Source organism: Aythya ferina (genome assembly GCF_964211825.1).
Source record: "Aythya ferina genome assembly, chromosome: 10".
NCBI classification, from domain to species: Eukaryota; Metazoa; Chordata; class Aves; order Anseriformes; family Anatidae; genus Aythya; species Aythya ferina.
In genome coordinates this window covers 4123239-4139421 of record NC_140306.1, presented here as the reverse complement: position 1 = coordinate 4139421, position 16183 = coordinate 4123239, and the positions used below count along the sequence as shown (strand labels likewise).

Sequence of the window (16183 nt, the reverse complement as noted above, 5' to 3'; positions counted from 1 at the left end):
GGTCTGTGCTAGGGGTCTTCACACCTGCCCAAAGCCCTAATGCGGATGGGATGGGATGTTTTAAAAATGGCCTTTTACAGCACTGCAAAGCTCATGTCCCCAGAGGGCCAGATCCAAGCTCTGTCCCAGGTGCAGGCGGTGGGGCAGCCCGTTCCCATCTCCTTGTCTCCCTGGGGCTTGTCTTGTGCTGCAGCAGGAGCTGGGGCTGGATCCTGCTTTTGTGGGCATCTGCTAAAGCCACTGCAGTAGGTGGCATTGGTCCTGTGCTCCACTTGGCTGGAAATGGCACAGGCATGGCCCCAGCAGAGCCTGACTTTCTTTTCGGAGTGACAAACTTCCCCTAAAAGAAGTTTCAGACTTCTCCTGCAGCCCCGGGTGCCATGGGACACCCGTGCGTCCACGTGCAAACTGTCCTCTCCCAATAACCCGGGCTGCTTCATCACGTCCTCACGAACCCACCGCCTGGGCTCAACGTCAGCGCAATTCCTGAGCAGAGCGAGGTCGCCTCCTTTCCCACAGAGAGGAGGGAAGGGCCCGGCTCCAGCCCCACATGGAGACGGGAGGACAACGCAGCTCTGCGTTTCTGGCTCGTGCTCATCCCCAATCACAACCATATGGGAACGGGAACGTGCCTCCATAGCCGGGGGCTCGAGGCAAGCAGTCGCTTTCGATTGAGGAGAGACGCATCGTTTCCCCAGGACGCACTATTAAAGAAGAAAAGCCTTGCCAATGTTATGCTTTATAATGCAATAATTTCCCTAACAGCCCAACATGGTTCATCAGCATGTGATCTGGCATGTGATCAGCTTTCCTTTCAGCCATCCGGACGGGCTGCAAGAGGTGAGGGAGAAAACAGACACAGGATCTGGTTTGGTTTTCAACAAATTCTTGCACCCTGCCTTGGCGCGTTTCTGTCCCCACGGGTTCACACCTGTGGTGTGCTGCTCTGAAACCTGGCCATGGCCCCCACTTTGGGCCAAAACTGTGCAATATCAGCTCACCTCAGCTCTGCCCGCAGTGTCACGGGGTGAGGGCACCGCTGCAACAAGCCAGGGAGCCCTGGAGTGACTGTTTGGTTCATTATCAGCAAGAAGCCTCTCCCCAGGCACAGCCATCCTAGCAACCATTTCAGCAACGCCAGTTAAATAACTGCCTAGCATCACCTGAAAATTCAGGTTAGCAGCCTTAAGTAACTTCATCATCATTTTAGGGGGGAAAAAAAACACCCCAAAGCCAGCATCCTTACACACAGTAGGGAAAATGGGCAATGGTGGTGCTTCCAACCGTGCTGCCAAAGCTTGGACCAAAGCTTGCTGCTCCCAGTTTGCTGCAGAGCCCACATGGTAAATGAAATTGGTGATCTGCTGCAGTCCTTACACACACCCGCACCCCGTCATTAGCACCAGATGATGCCTTGGGAGGCAAAAGAGGGAAATCTGCCATGGGGTTTCCTACAAGGAGGTACAGGCTCGTGGGGGAAACATCAGCAGGAGCACAGCCCCCGTGTGCCTGCACACGAGCTGAGCGTTTCAGGCAGTGCCGTTTGGCACGCGGTCCCGCAAAGGCTCGAGCAAGTGGGAGACAACGTTCCCCGAGGGAACGAGGAGCTTCAGCTTTTGTAGCACAGCAAGCATGCAAACACGGTATCTTGAGGGAATAAGAAAGATAAGTTATGTCATTTCATCACTGTTCTTGGAACGGAGACAAAAAAGCAAAAGAAAACAAAACAGAGCACCCCCTGGGATCCATAAAGAGGAAACTAAAAATATGATAAATAGGCTGGATCAGTATTTTCTGAAGATGACATGTTGCAGCCCGTGTTATATATCTGGATTCCTATTGTCACTAAGGATAGAAATTTTGGCATGAAGTAAGTAAAGGAGAAAACTGAAATTTCTGCCACACCACAAACCAATAAGCACTGGTAGGGAGCCATCTACTAAAAACCCCAGCCAGAAATCCCAGCCCTGCAGGACAGGAGGAGAGCACAGGAGCACCAGCTTTCTTTGCCAGTGGGAGGCAAAGGGTTAAGCAAAGGTCCAATTTCTTGTGTTAACTTAAAGCTTGAGAAAAGCTGAGAATTAAAAGATCAAAAAACCACTGCAAAGTGTGTAAAGGTACTCATAAATCCAAGGGAAATAATACGTGCTAATAAATGCTCAGGGGATTGCTCAAAATGCTGTCTGTGTTTATAATCAAGCAGGTACCACGCTGCAGCCTAGGACACCGCAGTCTGTGTTGGGATTTATCCACAGAAATGACTCCCTGAGGAATCTATGTACAAAGCAGAGGAGCAAAAAGACAAGCAATATTAAAAATAAATTCAGAGAAGCCAGAAAGCCAGGAATCTGATGCAGTTTTAGAGGCATGGCAACATAACAAGAGCAGCAGCACACAGGGACAGGAAAACCCTCTGCTTTTAGAGCTGCTTGGCACCAGGCATGAAATCTTCAGTTTGAGATATAGGGGAGGAACCTATATATTAACACATCGTGACAAGATCCAACTACCCTGCTGGCTTTCCCAGAAAATAGGGGTCACGCAGCCAGCCTGCCTGCCTTCCGAGCTGGGGGATTTTTCCTTATTTTCTTCCTGACTCTGCTAAATTAGCAAAGCCTTCCTTGGTTAACTCTCAAAGCCCCAAAATGAAGGCTATGAGTTTGTGGTGGTTTTTGGTCCCTGAGGCTTCAGATACGTCTCCGGCTCCATCCCATCCCTGCTGCAGAGGAAAGGATGGATGGGTGCATCTAGACAGATCCTGCCCCAGAGACAGTGGCACAGCTTTCCTGTGGCTTTCCAGTGACGTTGCCGAAGAGCCAGCAACATAACCTCTTAAAATCTTAGTTTTTAATATCACTGGATGGTAAAACACACTCAGAACTGGCAGTTTTGATCATTTATGGCAAAACACTACATTGAACAGAGGGTTAAAAGTGCACAGGTCTGGTGCTGAGCACGGAGGTTTGTGCTGCGTCACCCAAATGCCTGTTCAGGCTGGTTTGTTGGTTTCTTTTCTCCTAGATTAAACAACTCCAGGCAAGTGATCCCTTACCGAAAGGAAGGCACCACAAATAGCTTGGTTTGCAGCTAGGAGGTGGCTGCACACCACGACAGACACGTGGCTGCAGGCTGCTCCTGACTGCAACAGATCCACTCCGACAGGGCAGGACTCACACAGTGCCTGTGAGCACCAGGCAGAGAGCTGATCCGAGATAACCAGGGACAATCAGCCGTGACACAAGAGCTTCCACGTGCCCCAAGTCCAGCATCAGACCCCTTGATTTTGCGACTATATACAGATGGATGCACCCATGGGTCTGAGAGCTGAGAGGTACCCAGGCAGCAAACTCATCTGCACACCCAAATGAGAGGGAATAAATCCATACAATCACCTTTTCCTGCTCATTTTGATGTGTTTGAAAACCTGCTTTGCTCCTTCAGAAACACTTCGACCCACTTCATAAGCAACGTGCATGACCCATTACACACAAAAGACATTTCTCTGATTTTGACGAGCTCTGCGGGGATACCTCTCATGGGAGATGGGAGGCACGGGGCACTTTCCCCAGTGGGACTTTACAGGCAGTCCTGCACCCGAGGGCCTTCCTCTCACCCCAAGAAGGCAGCTCGGTGCTGCGTGTGCCCCTTGGCAGGCTGAGCACAGCCACAGCCCTGTCCGACATGCACCGTGTGCTGGAGTTTCGCTCCCATGTATTACAGCAAATCTCCCCAGCAGAGCGAGTTACCAAGCGCCTCACAACTGCACCTTTGTCTCCCGGAGAAGCCGAGGGCTATAAAATACAGGATAACCCCTGCTGCGAAGGGTTTCCAGCACAGTTTGGTGGAAAAGAGCGAGGGAAAAGAAAACAATGAAGAAAAGGAGACGATAAACTTCTTAAAGTAGCTCCTGCTGTCAGCCCTCTCCTCCCGCGCATGAACCAGCCCTCCCTCCTTCACCTCTTAATTCCGGGCTTTAGGAAGGCTTGGTACTACTCAGGCCTCTTAGCAGGCTCTGAAGAGTCAAATTTAATCCGGTAAGCCTGAAATTGAAAAAAATCCAACCCAACTTGGGTCTTTGCACTGAATTTAATACCTGGATAAATCCCTATGGGACACCAAGCAAAAAAAAAAGCAAAGCGTGCTGTGTATGAAGTTATCTAATATAAGCCATTCCCCCTTATCCCTTCATTTCGCAGCAAAAACACAGACACTATTCACTCTGCAGAGCTTTTCGGATGAAGTAAATACTGCTACATCCAGCCTTCATTGAAAAAACATGGACCTTCCATTTTCACAGGGCTTCGTTTCCAACGCCACGGCCCCATCCTGCCTTGGAAGTAATTTCTTTCCTTAATTACACCTATAAAATAAAGACTCGCTCCTTACATAATTAAAAAGGGTACAGTTGATAGATATCTATTTTTGGCTGATGATATCATGATATCACTGTGTTTATGTAGGAAAATTTCCAGAGGGTTCCAAAAAAAAAAAAAAAAAAAAAAAAGAAAGAAATAGCCCCCCCTAAATTATTCCCAGACTTCTCCAGTCTGAATGTATTTATTTGCAATAATGATTGCGGCTTTATGCGAGCAGATGGGCAGTCCCTGAGAGGATGATTTGTTTCCCCTCTTTTCTTACTTCATGATGTATTTTATGATTTCAGCAGGTCAGTGGCTGCCATGTGTTTCTTTCTAATCTGCGAGCGCTTTTCGTTTGCCTCATTCTTGGCAGCCGTCGTATTTACCAAAGAGATCAGACACGGACAGATGATGGCAGGGATCCAGGCTCCTTGAGAGTTCAGTGCTTGGATGTTGGCAGCGAGTAAAGATATATGGATTGCTGTTGTTGGTTCAAACTTACAGGGGCTTTTTCCCTCGTTATATTTCAGTTTATGTGTGCACATGTATGTACAGAGGGAGATGTGTGTGCATGTGTGCACACGTTTTTAAATTCCCTTTGTAATGCCCTCCACCAGATAGAATACAGATGAGCTGCTACACAAAGAACAATAGATGTCAACTAGATTACTCTCCCCCCCCCCTTTTTTTCTTTTTCTTTTCTTTTTTTTTTTTTTTTATAGGCCTGGTTTGTTATAAATCCTCCATGCCCATTAACCTCTGAACCACACTGATGATATCTCTTCCGAGCTAAATTGCCTGTATTTCCAGACATTTGTTTGTTCACTTAGAGGTCTATGGGCAGTGGGAGGGGGGAGACAGCCCATCGCTGAATAGGGCGCACGGATTATAAATGAAAATTCTTCCCCTCCTTGTAAGACGATGCTCTGAGACCTCTCATAAATGGACAGCTCTAGTTTATACGCTCACAGGTGGAGGCCAACAGTAGAAAGTTAATCACAGCAATACCAAAAATATCCCAGCAGCACGGGGGGAGGATCAGCTCCCTCCCCACAGCCGTGTCCAACCCGCAGAGCCTCCGTGCGACACGCGAGGCCACTGCTGGCCCCGCAGCCAGAGCCTCACAGAGCCTGCAGCAGGGTCAGCCCTGCCCTGCTCACCCTACTGGGTCATCCTGTGCCAAATCCCCTGATCACATCCTCACCTTTCCCTTTTTACCAGGAAGAACAACGCCTCGGTGGCTGGGGGCCGGTTGGTTTGTTTCCAAGAGCCCACTGAAACCTACAGCGGGATCACAGAACGCAGAAGCGTCCTTAGAAGAAAATTCAATTTCCTTCCCCGCAGCACAGCACGTCTCTGCGGAGTCACAGGCTCTGTCCAAGCTGCAGGCCTGGTCCTTCTGGGGCACTTGGCACAGTCGGTCACCAAGCTACTGGAGATAAAACCCCTGGAGCTGCCAGCAGCTCCCAAACAGCCTCCAGCGGGACCCGTCTCAGTAAACACGGCCATAGCGCTTCCAGGAAGCTCTCCAGCTCCTGGGAAACATGCTGAGCAGCGTTTCCAGCATCTTGACTTTAAAATAAACCTTTGGAAGCAGTAAGCGTGCTGGCATTTCCACTGCAGGCCTCCTGCCTTCCTTACCCGTATATATATTTAAACTCACGGTTCCAAAATACCATTTTACTTCCATACATCGTCGCGCCCATTTAAGCTCAGCTCCCATCTGATCAGTTTTGGAGCAGATTTCTCAGACTTTCCTGCTCACCCTGGGTCCCCCCAGGTGCTGGGACCAGGAGGGGTTCCCCCAGAGCTCCAGCTGCATCCTGCTCCCTGCCTCCAGCACGGGGCTGAGAAAGCCATTGGGGTGAGTTACAGGTGAGCGCCTTGGGCACCCTGCTGCTGGGGGTGGTCTCACGCTGCTCTGACTCCTCTACTGAGATGTCCATGCCCAGCACGCGGATTCTGGGCACCCCATTCCCAGCCCAAAGTTTCCCCAGCTGGTGGCTGAGGACCAGCGCGTGATGGAGAGCGTGGGTGACACTCGTCCCACTGGCATGATGCGAGCAGGTACCTGCTTCCCTGCACAGCTCCAGCCGCAGCATGCATGCACAGCTGATTGCCAGCCAGTCATTAAACTATCTCAGTGGGGTTTTTTATGCATAGCAGAGGGTAGGAAGCTGTAACAACCCATGGTTTTTCAGATCATTCATGTTTTTCCTGCTCTCACTAACAACTCCCAATTTCCATGGCAACACCCGCATGCTTCGGTACGTGTTACTTTTTGCTTATGCAGGGCGCTGTTCCCACAAAGCAGGAGGGCCGAGGTCCCCAAACAGCCAGCAGAACACCCCTTGCACAAACCCTACACCCATCCCCATCCCGCTGCCCCAGCGGCACATCCGCACCTTCCCCCCGGCGCAGCACAAGGACAGGCACTACTGTCTGTTCCCCAGCCAAGAGCTCGTTTTAAACTTGGCTGTGGTTTCTATTTTAATCCGCCCCCCCCACATTTTTGGAAACACTAAACCATTAACACATTTATATGAAAGATGGCGATTAGCATTCCCCCCCACACACACCATCATTTCTTTTTGTGTCGATTTCCTGGCTCGGGCGGTGCGGCAGAACGTGGCTGCAGCCCTGCACGCAGCTCTGGCGGGCGCGAATTCCTTCACAGCATCAACTTCATTTACCTCGGCCTCGCTTTGCTGCTCCTCCATTTCTCTGCACACAATTTCACCGCCACTCCTGTGCTTGTACAAAGATGAACATCACGAGCTTTACCCTAAAGCATGCTGAAGCCAACACGAGAACTTCACTGGGGCTCAGTAATTTATTGTTTTAAAACCAGCCTTGGCTAATGGCTCATTAGGACAGACAGCCGATTTGCCTGCTCTGGCCCTTATGCATCTTTTTTCTACACCTACGGGGATGTTTTCATAAGTGAGAATCCTTTCCAACGTAAAGAAGCAGCAATTAGTGCATTTATTTATTTTACTGTAATTCACACCACAGCACAGGCAGTTTCCCTGCTGGCCAAAGTGCAGAATAAATAAACAAAGTCCACTAGAGATGTCTTAAATTTCTCCCATACGATGGGACAGAAAATCAAGGCTGCTGCAAGTAGAAACCTCTGATCATTTGAAACTGTACGGGCAGAAATGGAGCCAACAGGGCTGGAAATTCGTGCAAAGGAGAGGGCTGGAGAGTGATGCTGACCAAGCTCAGAGCTGGGGAGAAAACCCAGGAGCAGAGAACCACAGCAGAGCCTGCTGCCCAGGTAAGAAACATGCCTGATTACTTTCACAATTGCATTTTTTTCTATCCTGCATTCAAATACCATCTGCCATTTCCCAACAGAGGGGCTGCACTTGTCTGGGAGATGCACCTGGGGTCCCAGGCATGCTGTATCGGAAAACTGCAGAGGATGGCGTAATAAGATTCTGCCCCAGATGAGCATAAAGTGTTTTTTTATTTGTTTTAAAAAACAAAGATGACTGAACATACTCCAGATCCACACTGGCTTGTCCGAGGGAGCCAAATTTATCACTGGTGAATTAAGAATGAAGTTACGCTTAGAGGTGGGTTTTGACTTCTTTGTAATTTTGTGGGCACTGACAGTTTTTCCAGCAGAGGCTGCTGAATTTCCCAGCAATAGGCTTCCGTCACCACACTGCCTCTCATGGCTCCCTGAAGCAGCCCACAGCTTCCCAGAGGAAGCAGGAGGTCACGGACCCAAGCAAAGCACTGGGTTCCTGCTGGCACAGCACCAGGAGCCAGGCTAAGAGCCCACTGAGGAGTGGCACGAGGTGGGATGGCTCATACCAGATGTATGGGCTGGTCCAGCAGAGGTAAATTAAACCAGATGCGACCAGCCAAACCCTGCTCCCTACCTTCTCAGGGTTGCATACACCTGCCAAGGACAGACAGAGCCCCTCCAGGACTAAAGCCACAGGGTGGCAAAACTTTGGCTGCAGTAACTCCAACATGGAGCCTCCAGCGGAATGGTCTCTTATGGTCCCAGAATGACTTTTGTACTCAGTTTTCTCCCTGAATTCAACAAATATTGACAAGATACCAGGAAAAGGGAGTTTTTATCTAGAGCCTTTATTTTCTGTTTTTTATCTTTTATATTTTTTTCTTCTCTGAAAGAATCAAAACCAAATCAGCACTGAGACGGCAACCCCGTTAGTACAGAGAGCCAAGCAGTGCCTGGGGACAGCGTGTACCACTTTCCTGAGGGGCCTGCACTGAAAACCAATATATTGATTAAAAACTCAGGGCCTTTCCCTTGACTTACGAGAACAAAAAAGCTAACTCCTTTTGTAAAAAGCAGCTCTCAACGTCTCATCTGTTCCCAGCCCTGGAGGACTGCGTGCACCTTTCGAGAGCTGTTTCCATGCTGTTACATTGGGCACTGCACTGTCCCACCTGCCTTGGAGGCTGTTCCTTGACACCGGGTGAAATCCTGGGAGCTGTGCCCACGAGGAAGGCCCGTGTCAGAGGCTGAACGTGAAGGGAGATGTGTGGTCCCCAGCTCTGCACAAGAACTGCCAGCTCCTTCGGGGCCGGGAGTCAGGCCAGCCAAGGTGCTGCCGACTGCCTCTCCTTAGATGAGGCTGTAGGGCAGCCAGCGAGCATTGCTGGGCACAGAGCTGACAAAACCTCACCCTAATCCACCATTAGGTGGGACTTGATGATCTTGAGGTCTCTTCCAACCTAGACAATTCTGTGATTCAGCAGCAAGGAGTGCTTTGGGCCTACATCAACATTCAGACAAAGACTGGAGATGGGCTTGTACAGCCTCTACAAACAAGCAAGGCTCCAGTAATGGGAAGAAATCTTCCCTGGTGGGGAACAAAGGCAGAGGTTGGGCTCCGGCCGTGAGGCCCTCAGCACGTTACCACCAGCAGCAGGTGGTCACCACATGAGCAAGCGAAAATGTGCCTGTGAGCGGAGCGATGACAGGTCTATAGTCATGAGCAATTTTCTCTACGATGCACTTAGGCATCTGCTCCGGATTAACATTGTTTTGGTTGAAATGAGCGTTTTGGAGGCTTTTAAGCAGGTAAGTGGCTGCACCTAAGCAGAAGGAAGAGTCATTAATAGGCAGACACGCAGGACTTGATAAGAGAGGTAACTTGGCCCCAGAGGTAACCAGCAGAGCATGTCGTGGGCTATGCCAGGGGATGGGAGGATCAGCAATGGCTCAGATAGCACGGGATAGGATCGCTGCAACAAAACGCCAAATAGTGAGGACTTGGGAGAGCTTTGAATAACTGAAATGAAGAGGATGACAGCTGTTGGCCTACTTCAGCTAAGAGCTGAAGGCCAGGCTTTACAGCTCAGAGCCCCACATTCGTGGCAGGAGATGAGCACACAGATTTGGTCTCTGTAGCTAAAAGACTTCTGTCAACTCAGCCTGGCTGGGAAGGGGCCACGAGCCAGCGCGCCCAGGCCTTGCTTCCTTCAGTGTTCTGCACTATCCAAGTTTATTTTTAAAGCCCTGTGAAAAAGCCCAAAGCCTAAATTAATAACTACACCATTCTGATCCACATAATACCCAAATACAGCCAATAACTGGGCAGATGAATGAACAAGACAGAGGTACGGGAGAGGACAGCTTCAAAGGCTGACTGGCAAGATATCCACAAACACCTAATAAATATGACAAAAACCCCATTAGACCGAGAACAGCCAACCTGACCTTGAGGCCAGGGAAGCAGGAGGAAGCTGCTCACCCAGCTGATGCAGCGGGGATGTAAAAGCAGGCCAGGCGCTTCCCAGAGCCAGCCCTGAACCGCAGCTGAGGTGGGAGCACAGCTCATCCCAAAAGACCAGCCTTGTTTCTTTGCAAGTGCCCAGAGCCAGAAGCAATTACAGGACTTTGTGGCCTAAAGCCATGGAGCAGAGGCACGGCCTGCTGACACAGCACTGCCAGTAGCACCAGGGAACGTGCCAGGCTCTGTGTGTATCACCGGGTCCCACAGCTATCACTGCACCCTTCAAAACCCAAATCTATAAGCACAGGTAGAGCTGTAGCTGTCAGCAAACAGCACGCAGATCTCTCATAGCTCCCTGTCAGTCTCTTTATTTCCTCAGCATGAGCTGCAGGGCCTGAACTGCAGTCCCAGCCTGTTCTTTTTCAGAGGCCAGAGCTCAGGGATTTCACTTACTGGTTCTAGTTCAGGTTTTCCTCACGTTTCTTTAAAAGACTTAATTCCTTCAGTGCCTGAATTCCAGGATTTTAATACCTTTAGCTCCATTTCCCCTTTTCCTGCTCTGCATCTAATACTTCAGCCCATAAATCTCTTCAAGCACACAGCACAAAAACAGATAAGGAAAGCTGTATAGCCATAAAAAAAACTTACTGCAAAGGACCAACGTAAAACCCACCCACTGCAAAGATTATAACCAACGGAAGAAGAGGAAGAGAAAGCCAGATTAAGTGTTCCCGTCAAAGTTCAGACAAGCCTCAGAAAAGGTGTTGTATGATAGCTTAATTAAGCTTACAGTAGATCACAATCAGCAATGCATCATTCTGCTGATGGAAGAGCTCCAAGGGTAGATGAATAATGGCCAAGCTCAGCACGGGATATTTTTTTGCCAGTGTGGTTCTTCCAATTAATGGAGGTTCTCCGGTCTCCTCACCTCCCACAGGTCCATACCACTACCAGGGACAAGCGCTCAGAGGGAACCTGATGGACCTATCTCCTTTTTAGCTGGTCTTAAATGCTCATCCCCATCAACCAGTTCTCCAGTACAGTGTTCATGTGAAGCTTCACATGGCACTGCCTCCCACATCTGTGCAATGATGGCCACAATTAACGGTAATAACTATTTCACTCCATGGATTTAGCCCTTTTCCTTTGGGTAATTATGATCTTTCTTCCTCTCCCCAACCCTCATTTTAAATCCTCGTGGGTAACGGGCAGCCAGCTGATTCTACATTTATCTCGCTTCTATTTGTTTGACACATTTCAGGCAAGCGCTGCTGAAAAACACTACAAAGCCAAAAACTCCTGCTCATTAATAACACTCACATCACCTCCTTCTTTGCTCCTTTAACATGCTGCTTTTATTTGGTCTAATTGCAACTCTCAGCATGATTAATCACAACATTTTTGCGGGAAGCTGGGGAATTTGATATCCCTGTCCTCATATGGATCTGATCACATTCATGCTGAGAGTCCAGGCACGCTTCCTGCAATCTTAATGTAAAAGCTTAGTGTCAAATGATCCTCCTTGCCTAGTACACACTAATTACCCGCATTACTATATTCACCTAGGTCCCAAACACGGGCTGAAAATGGAAGCCAGATAATCTGGTTCAGCTTTGGGACAAAGCTCTTATGAGGGTTTATCTTCCTGTATGTAGGCTCTCCTTTTCTCAGTCTCACATCTGGACCAAAACCATTTACCAGAAAAAGTTAGCAGCAATCTTAGAAGTTTGAAGAATTAAACTTATACCTAAGAAGGCGTGTAATCCAAGGGGCCAAGTTTCTTTGGAGAACTACAGAAATTATAGCAGGCACTATGAAAAGTAAACTCAGAATTAATCTGCACTAAGTTACGTTTTTCGAATGTGGAAAGATAAGATCACCAAAGAAACCTCCTCTAAAACAAGACTGATTATTGCAATAGTTGGAGTTTTAAATATATATACGTATATACACAGACAAGCATTTGTTTTGTAGCGCTGCTACTGAAAAGTTCTTCAAGCACCAATCTTGGTGTATCGTCTTTCCTATAGAAGGCAGTGACAAAGCTCCCCGGGATTTTAATGAAACATGAAGAGCATCAGTGTACACTTCTGAAGCACTGTCTGGAGGTCACACATCAATATTTGAAGACAACACAGCCTCGCCTGCGCTTACCGCTGCACCGGTAGGAGCAGCACGACCGCCGTTGGCTTCTCCAGCTGGCTGGCGATGCTGCTTCCCACCCACTCCTCCCCTTCCAAACCTTCCCAACCGCAGAGGAGCTACAGAAAGAGCCCAGTTTGCTCCCAGGACTGCACCTTCCTGCCTCACTTACTCCCACGAAGGAAGACATGTTAAGTCGGATGTTAAAACCACACGGACACCACCAAGCATCCCTTACCCACTCCTCTCCCAGGCTGCACGTTCTCTGCACCATTTGCCTCACAAAGCCCTTTAATTAAATGGTGAAGGCCTACTGATAATCACCTAAATCAGAAAATACCTTTTGCAATAAGGGAATTAGACTCCTGCTCAGTCCTGGAGTTTCATCTTTTCCCTGACGATCTCCTACAAATGCTGTTCCCCATTAGAGCTTCTCTGGATGTCACCACTTCTGTGCTGAAGGGCTGAGAAAGCAGAGAGCCAAGGCTTGGCACGGCGTGAGAAGGGGCCGTTGGCCGGATGCAGAAATCAGGCTGTCAGCACCCATTCTCCCCAAGCCGACGATGCAGATCCGTGCCTCTCCTCCCCAGGGCTCTGGGGAACATTTGTGGCACAGAGGGGCTGCATCTGGGTGAGAAACATTCATGGGATGCTCACGCTGCGCTGCAGACAGGCACGGAGCACAGAGCTGTCACTGCTCCTAAACCCTCTGGTTGTGTGATCAAAATTTCATGCTCACAGGCCTGCCATTCTTCGCAGCCCTTAGAACAGGCTGCGCACACAACAGTGTCTTCAGATTTAAGGCATTTACTGAGTTTCCCCCCAAATAAAATGAAAATGCAGGCCCTGAGGAGCCCCACAGAGCACCAGGTCCCCCTGCCAAAACCGACACCTCGCGCAGCCGGTCGCCACGCCAATGCCTTTTCCAGGTGCCCAGCTCTCAGAGCACAAACCACCAACACCGGAGCACAATTTGACTTTAAGTCCTTGAAAAGCAGGGCTGCTCAGAAATCACATCGTTTTGTTTGTGCGCTTGGGTTCTTTCAGGTAAAGAGGCTTTTCTCGTCTGTGTATATATGAAAAACCCAACGTCACCAATGGCTTTCTAAAATGCTACAGCTGAAACACATCTAAGGAGACTCCAGAAACTATCCTGCCCTGGAAAAATACCGGGGCGGGTGTAGATACGGATTTCTGGGAGGATATCCTCATGAGTGATAGCACAGACTGCACCACATTTAGCCTTCTTTCCCTCAGGTCAGCATAAAGAGAACCCAAACCAAACAAAAGCCCTCTCACACCCTTCCTCCCCAGCAGCACCCAGCCCGCAGGGCCTCTGACAGGTTTCGGATGAAAGCCCAGGAGCAGCACCCACGTTGCCCACAGCCACGCACCGCCTCCAGGCTGAGGAGCATCAGATGAGGCTACCCGCTACTGGAAAGGATGCTGAGCAAGGGACAATCTGCAAAAGGAGCAGTCCCTCCCAGCACACCCTGAGGAAATGGGCTATTATTGCCTGTCCTGACACACTGCAAGGATTCTCTGATGTATTTTTTTGTGAAGTGCAGTCACGCAGGCTGTGTTTGTCACAGGCAGGAAGATGAGAAGAAGTGCCCGACATAACAGGGATGCTCAAACCAAACCTTTCTGATTTTTCTGCACAGATCACAGCAAAACACAGCTTACACCAGCTGGGAGGCTGTCCCAGCATATCCAACTCAGCCCCGCAGGAGCTGGTGGTGCCTGCATCCATCCCGGTGCGCTGCGGGCAGTGACCCACCTGGGTGCTCTCGAGTTCAAAGGAAGTTTTGTCTCCTCCACTGATGAGCACATCAAGCAGTCACTTCTGTGTGGGCTTCCAGTGTTATCAGTAGCCTGTTCCCCAGAAAAAAAAAAAAAAAAAAAAAGAAAGAAAGAAAAAAAAACATCAGCGAACTATGATCTGTTTGTTCTCTGTTCCCCCTAAAATATTAACAAGACATTGACATAGTGGAGTGCTTGCTGCACAAAACCTGCTGCGACTGGGGATAACCGGGACATTACAAAGGGCCATGAATCAACTCGGCTGCACAGGCTTCAGGTCCTTCTGCTGGGCACGAGTGAAATATGCTCCCTTACAACCCAGTGACCACTTCGGTATTTCTACCAGTTACCTCAGGAACATTTATTAGATTAGGAGAAGGTTTTTATTTATGGACTCTGAAACTTTGCTGTTTCCCAGCAAAGAAGGCAGTGCCTGTTTAATGTTCCTTTTGTTCTCCTGGACATTTGCATTTATTTATTTTGATTCATTGCTGCACTGGTAACAGGCTCCAAGTACCTGCAGTTTTACATACACTCACAGCACACACATCTTAGACACTTAAAATCTCTTCCCTCTAATGGTCTCCCAAGAGCCAGGATATCTTCATTCCCGTGTGAAACCCAGGCGTTCTAGGATCAGAACTGCTTACACACAACAGCTAACACTAAGCTTTCAAAACCACTCACACAACCCCGTGCAAGCATGCTTCATACTTTGGCACGTTTATGGGAAAGTCAAAGCTTGTTACAATTGATTTATTTACCATAAGGCTTCATAGATAGGGCCAGTTTCTCCAGTGCCTTACCCTAGGGCATTATTCCCCCCCTGGAATAAACCAAGCCTGTTCAGAACTGGCCTTGCTGGAGGAAAATTTCATGTTTGTCCTCCCCTTGGCAGGACTAAAACGCTGCCCACATGTCTCCAAGTTATTTAAGTTTAGGACAGAAAGCAGAAAAGCTTCGCCTATACCCAAGCTCTCAGATTTGCACGTGAGTTTTAGATTAAACAATTTGTTTAATGCAAAGCAAAGGGTAAGCTCCAGCCTGGGGATCGGAGCCACGCTGCAGGATCGGGGCAAGCTGAGAGCCCGCGATGCGTGCCAGAAACACAGCCAACCTGCAGCCAGGTTCCAGCAGAAACCAGGCGTGAAGAGCAGCTCCACCCCCAGCTGCTGGATTCCAGCTTTTGTTGGACTCAGATGGACACAACACAACTCCGAGCAGAAGCTGCCAGCCCCACGAGGCTCTGTATCATGTACCCTTAACACCTGTTCAATGGAAACCCTGCTTGCCTGCGTCATCTGCTCTGATTTTTGGGGACACTTCTCAGGTGCCATCCCCGTGGGAAGGCACTGCACTTATTGAAATGGATATTTTAAATTTCCTGTGGGTTTTTAATGTCTCTCAGAGCAGATCTGGAACCACATAATACACCAAGGCGACGCAGCTGTAACACGGCGTGGTTTGCAAGTTTCGGTGGAATGCGGGTATGGCCTCTGGGGAGCCTTGAGTTCATCACCGTGACCAATGGATTTGGAGCCGCTCAGCACAACAGTTGGGAAATCGATATATTGGGCTGGCTTTGGGGGGTTTTCTCCCCAGCACGACTTGCTGGAGCTGAGTGGCTGCCAGGACAGCAGCCGCAAGGAACGGGCCCCATGCAGCAGGGGCATTAAAGGACGGGAGCAACACCAGCAGAGGCGTGTTGAGCCTTCACAGGCAAAACACATCTCCCACTTCTCAGGCTTCCTGCGAAGCTCTTCCTATCTCAGCTGCCACACCGGGCACCCAGCAGGGCACCTGCTGCAAACAAAGTCCTCCTTTGCTGTGATGATACCAGCCTTGCTTTTGCGGACTCCAAATCCTGCTTTTGAAGCCAGCAAGGGAAGAAGACATGAAGATACGATCCCAGCTACTGCTCTACCATCATCCCATTCTCCCCAGCTTATCACATTTTGCATATGTGAAGAACTACAAGCAGAACATCTCTGAAAGCAGACAGGCACCAGACCAGGCTGCAGCCCCTCAAAACCAGCAGCCGAGGCCAGCAGAGTTAGCTCAGTCAGCAGCAGGCTTTTATCCATGCAAAATGAAAAGCAGAGGGAGCTTGGGACGACTCTGAACTTGCTTGGTGCCCAAAAAACAGAGACAGAGGAG

At 49.3% G+C, this 16183-nt stretch overlaps 1 protein-coding gene across 6 annotated transcripts in view; it reads right to left on the bottom strand.

Annotated features, from left to right (window-relative positions):
- Positions 1-16183, bottom strand: part of LOC311441906 (uncharacterized protein) — an 87025-nt gene that overhangs the window by 54443 nt on the left and 16399 nt on the right. For all 6 annotated transcript variants that reach the window (XR_014696326.1, XM_084530541.1, XM_084530537.1 and 3 more), the window contains one exon: positions 14004-14098. Coding sequence is in view for 5 of the 6 variants with exons in the window: in XM_084530541.1 (XP_084386667.1) it covers positions 14004-14098 (95 nt within the window). In the remaining variant the exon portion in view is untranslated. The remainder of the gene's footprint in view (positions 1-14003; positions 14099-16183) is intronic.